This window comes from Necator americanus, chromosome I (assembly GCF_031761385.1).
Source record: "Necator americanus strain Aroian chromosome I, whole genome shotgun sequence".
NCBI classification, from domain to species: domain Eukaryota; kingdom Metazoa; phylum Nematoda; class Chromadorea; order Rhabditida; family Ancylostomatidae; genus Necator; species Necator americanus.
The window spans coordinates 10825435-10831341 of record NC_087371.1 but is presented as its reverse complement, the minus strand read 5'-3'; the positions used below and the strand labels follow the sequence as shown (position 1 = coordinate 10831341).

At 43.5% G+C, this 5907-nt stretch overlaps 1 protein-coding gene across 1 annotated transcript; it reads left to right on the top strand.

Annotated features, from left to right (window-relative positions):
* Positions 1 to 278: 278 nt before the first annotated feature.
* Positions 279 to 632, top strand: RB195_005120 (uncharacterized protein; the record flags this gene model as incomplete). Its single annotated transcript, XM_064177424.1, has 1 exon — positions 279 to 632. One exon carries the CDS (start codon positions 279 to 281, stop codon positions 630 to 632), a length of 354 nt encoding a protein of 117 aa, XP_064034549.1.
* Between the last annotated feature and the right edge of the window lie 5275 nt (positions 633 to 5907).

Below are 5907 nucleotides of genomic sequence, written 5' to 3'. Positions count from 1 at the left end.
GCCAATGAGGCTAATGCCAGTCATTTTCCAACAAGTTCAACGAGTTCACCATGACCTCCGTCTTTATAATTACTTGATAAACCTACGTGATAGCTGATGTAAAACGATGCCTCATGCTGGAATCGAACCAGCGACCTTCTGTTTACTAGACAGACGCTCTGCCCCTGAGCCAATGAGGCTAATGCCAGTCATTTTCCAACAAGTTCAACGAGTTCACCGACATGACCTCCGTCTTTATGAATTACTTGATAAACCTACGAGATAGCTGATGTAAAACAATGCCTCATGCTGGAATCGAACCAGCGACCTTCTGTTTACGAGACAGACGCTCTGCCCCTGAGCCAATGGAATGCACATTTCCAACAAGTTCAGCAGTCAAGACTTCAGAAGCTGATCAAAACAATGCCTCATTGGAATCGAACCAGCGGCCTTCTGTTTACAACAGACGCTCTGCCCCTGAGCCAATGAGGCTAATGCTAGCCATTTTCCAACAAGTTCAGCGAGTCTCACCCAACCCAGGGTCTGCAAGAACAAATAGTTGTAAACCAGAAGATGACTGTCCACAAAAGCATGCCTCATGCTGGAATCAAACCAGCGACCTTCTGTTTACTAGACAGACGCTCTGCCCCTGAGCCAATGAGGCTGCTTTGGGATTCTAACATATGCCACTAGAATTTCACCTCGTCTACACAAGGTCTGCAAGAACAAATAGTTTGAAGAGAAGATGACGGTCCACAAAAGGATGCCTCATGCTGGAATCGAACCAGCGACCTTCTGTTTACTAGACAGACGCTCTGCCCCTGAGCCAATGAGGCTGCTTTGGGATTCTAACATTGCCACTAAATTTCACCTCCAACAAGTTCAGCAGAGTTCACCCGCATGACACTCCGTCTTTATGAATTACTTAGTTTGAAAAGAGAACGGTCCACAAACCAAACGATGTAAAACGATGCCTCATGCTGGAATCGAACCAGCGACCTTCTGTTTACTAGACAGACGCTCTGCCCCTGAGCCAATGAGGCTAATGCCAGTCATTTTCCAACAAGTTCAACGAGTTCACCGACATGACCTCCGTCTTTATGAATTACTTGATAAACCTACGTGATAGCTGATGTAAAACTATGCCTCATGCTGGAATCGAACCAGCGACCTTCTGTTTACAAGACAGACGCTCTGCCCCTGAGCCAATGAGGCTGCTTTGGGATTCTAAACATATGCCACTAGAATTTCACCTCGTCTACACAGGCTCTTACAAGAACAAATAGTTTGAAGAGAAGATGACGGTCCACAAAAAGGATGCCTCATGCTGGAATCGAACCAGCGACCTTCTGTTTACTAGACAGACGCTCTGCCCCTGAGCCAATGAGGCTGCTTTGGGATTCTAACATATGCCACTAGAATTTCACCTCGTCTACACAGGGTCTGCAAGAACAAATAGTTTGAAGAGAAGATGACGGTCCACAAAAGGATGCCTCATGCTGGAATCGAACCAGCGACCTTCTGTTTACTAGACAGACGCTCTGCCCCTGAGCCAATGAGGCTAATGCCAGTCATTTTCCAACAAGTTCAACGAGTTCACCGGAATGAACTCCGTCTTTATGAATTACTTGATAAACCTACGAGATGGCTTAGCTGATGTAAAACTATGCCTCATGCTGGAATCGAACCAGCGGCCTTCTGTTTACGAGACAGACGCTCTGCCCCTGAGCCAATGAGGCTAATTGGGATTCTAACAAGTGCCACGAGAATTTCACCGTCATACACTCGGTCTTTGAGAATAGATTGTTTAACCAGAGAAGATCCACGGTAAAAAGGATGCCTCATGCTGGAATCGAACCAGCGACCTTCTGTTTACTAGACAGACGCTCTGCCCCTGAGCCAATGAGGCTAATGCCAGTCATTTTCCAACAAGTTCAACGAGTTCACCGACATGACCTCCGTCTTTATGAATTACTTGATAAACCTACGAGATAGCTGATGTAAAACCATGCCTCATGCTGGAATCGAACCAGCGACCTTCTGTTTACAAGACAGACGCTCTGCCCCTGAGCCAATGAGGCTGCTTTGGGATTCTAACATATGCCACTAGAATTTCACCTCGTCTACACAGGGTCTGCAAGAACAAATAGTTTGAAGAGAAGATGACGGTCCACAAAAGGATGCCTCATGCTGGAATCGAACCAGCGACCTTCTGTTTACAAGACAGACGCTCTGCCCCTGAGCCAATGAGGCTGCTTTGGGATTCTAACATATGCCACTAGAATTTCACCTCGTCTACACAGGGTCTGCAAGAACAAATAGTTTGAAGAGAAGATGACGGTCCACAAAAGGATGCCTCATGCTGGAATCGAACCAGCGACCTTCTGTTTACTAGACAGACGCTCTGCCCCTGAGCCAATGAGGCTAATGCCAGTCATTTTCCAACAAGTTGAGCGAGTTCACCGGCATGACCTCCGTCTTTATGAATTACTTGATAAACCTACGTGATAGCTGATGTAAAACTATGCCTCATGCTGGAATCGAACCAGCGACCTTCTGTTTACTAGACAGACGCTCTGCCCCTGAGCCAATGAGGCTAATGCCAGTCATTTTCCAACAAGTTCAACGAGTTCACCGGCATGACCTCCGTCTTTATGAATTACTTGATAAACCTACGAGATAGCTGATGTAAAACCATGCCTCATGCTGGAATCGAACCAGCGACCTTCTGTTTACAAGACAGACGCTCTGCCCCTGAGCCAATGAGGCTGCTTTGGGATTCTAACATATGCCACTAGAATTTCACCTCGTCTACACAGGGTCTGCAAGAACAAATAGTTTGAAGAGAAGATGACGGTCCACAAAAGGATGCCTCATGCTGGAATCGAACCAGCGACCTTCTGTTTACAAGACAGACGCTCTGCCCCTGAGCCAATGAGGCTAGTGCCAGTCATTTTCCAACAAGTTGAACGAGTTCACCGACATGAGATCTTGGGATTCAACATATGGAATTTACCTCCGTCTCCAGTCTGCAAGAACAATACTTTGGATAAGATGACGGTCCACAAGATCTAGGATACCATCCTCATGCTGGAATCGAACCAGCGACCTTCTGTTTACAGACAGACGCTCTGCCCCTGAGCCAATGAGGCTGCTTTGGGATTCTAACATATGCCACTAGAATTTCACCTCGTCTACACAGGGTCTGCAAGAACAAATAGTTTGAAGAGAAGATGACGGTCCACAAAAGGATGCCTCATGCTGGAATCGAACCAGCGACCTTCTGTTTACAAGACAGACGCTCTGCCCCTGAGCCAATGAGGCTGCTTTGGGATTCTAACATATGCCACTAGAATTTCACCTCGTCTACACAGGGTCTGCAAGAACAAATAGTTGAAGAGAAGATGACGTTTCAAAAAGGATGCCTCATGCTGGAATCGAACCAGCGACCTTCTGTTTACAAGACAGACGCTCTGCCCCTGAGCCAATGAGGCTAGTGCCAGTCATTTTCCAACAAGTTGAACGAGTTCACCGACATGACCTCCGTCTTTATGAATTACTTGATAAACCTACGAGATGGCTTATGTAAAACTATGCCTCATGCTGGAATCGAACCAGCGACCTTCTGTTTACGAGACAGACGCTCTGCCCCTGAGCCAATGAGGCTGCTTTGGGATTCTAACATATGCCACTAGAATTTCACCTCGTCTACACAGGGTCTGCAAGAACAAATAGTTTGAAGAGAAGATGACGGTCCACAAAAGGATGCCTCATGCTGGAATCGAACCAGCGACCTTCTGTTTACAAGACAGACGCTCTGCCCCTGAGCCAATGAGGCTAATGCCAGTCATTTTCCAACAAGTTCAACGAGTTCACCGACATGACCTCCGTCTTTGTGAATTACTTGATAAACCTACGAGATAGCTGATGTAAAACTATGCCTCATGCTGGAATCGAACCAGCGACCTTCTGTTTACGAGAAAGTCGCTCTTCTTGGAAGGCGCGATTGTTCTTCAATTCCCTTTGGTTTTTTCATTGTTTCTACAGTGAGAAAGGTTTGTTGTTGCCGTTCAGTCACCATGTACTCTCTTCTTGAACCCTATTCATTGAGGGCTGTATTTATGCTTTGTTGTGTTGGCGGGTTCTTCGCAAGATGTCTTTCGCAATCTCTGAGTTATTTTTTCGTATCTGAAACATGGTACAGTTCGGCTTGGGAAAACGTAGGTCGTTATTAAAAGCATTGTGAATTATGATTGAATTCGTCTCCCGAAACTTCAGAATTCTGCAGAAAGTCGGGAAACCTGTTTTATCAATGACCTTTTGGTGAAACTTCGTTATTTTCCTTACTTCTCGGCAACCTTGCCTTTTTCAAAGGCCTGAAAATCGTAAGAGGTCTCTAATACTATACATATACCATCAAACGTCTCCTAGGTAGGCCTCGATATTTGTCCGCAGAGACCGCAAGCATCGTTTGTCTTGTCACGCTCGGCTTTCAATAAATGTTTCGTAAGCTTCGAATTCTAACCAGGTTCATCCGTGCGTTGAGATTTTCTCAACAGAGGAACGTGAGAGGGGTGTCGGAGCAGGAGGGGATTATTGTAGCAAGGCTTGCCAGAAAAAGAGGAAAAAATGAAGAGAACCAAGAGAAATAAACGAGTCGATAGTCGATGTTAATTAAATCGTCGTGCATATTAAGGGCTGCAAAATATTAGAAAAAAAGATGACGTGAAGTATTTTTTTTTTAAATTTTGCCGATATGATTTCACAGCTTTTGGTCCAGGAATGGTTTGGGGAAAATTGTAAACCAATGAAAGACACATACGATGCAATGCGTTTTGAACTAGGCCTTGCGGCCTTAGAGGTGAGGAGTTTTGATATTGATTTTGTCCTATTCGATTGACTAAATAGTTTAATAGTATACTTAATAGTATAGTTTAATAGTACTTCAAATTTCAGGCTTCAGACCACATACCAAACTTTTTTTTCTTGAGGATATCAGTAATACATTTTTTTTGTCGACGTCTGTTCACTCTTGAAGGGAAATGCCGAGCATTTTTGTCTTTTCGATGTGATTATATACATAGTTTTCTATAACTTCCTTTTGAACTGGGTCCGTTACAACATGTATGTTCTGTTTGTTCTGTTTATGATGAGAAGTACGGTGACACAGTGATAAAGAATGATGGTTATTGAAAATTAGCTATCGAGATTCCAAAATTCTTAGTTGTGTTTTTTGTACTTAAAATGCTTGTTTGAAAACCGTCGAAATTGTTAACAATACCAATGGATCCCACTTATCAGTGGATATCAATGGAGAAAATTGGTGACTTATACAATCCTCTGTTCTCTATTACCAGATCTCTGAGTGTGATTTATCTGTCAAAAAGTAGAAAGAAAGAATAAAAGGCTCAAGGAATAAATCATCTCCTGTAATAACATGTGAGGCACAATTTTTCCTCGCATTACGGAAAGGGAATCCCGAAATGTTCAAATAACATATAGCAGTGTTTTTTGTCTTCAATTGATCATCAATATCAATTTTGGGATTTCCTGGTATGTACGTGTTCTTCGCTGTCTCATTCTTCTATGGCTCCTGTATTATAATGCTAAAGTAGGCCAAGTTTAGCTAGCATTAAAAGCATATTCAAAAATTGGGCATGTGAACCTGCACATATTTCAAAATTGCGGAAAAGGTTGAGTCTTTACATTTGATAATGGAAAAAGTTGAATTATTTATGATCAATGGAGAGGTGATCTTTGGAATCACAACAAATAGAAGCTTTTTGAACGTTGACATTCTTATGCGGAGGTCCAGTATGACAGTCTTCGTGGAGATTTTGTTCCTTTTTGTTGTCGATATGTCGCCGCCAAGCAAAACTTGGACTTATGACTTTTCTAAAACCGGTTTAATCAACGAGTAAGACTGTT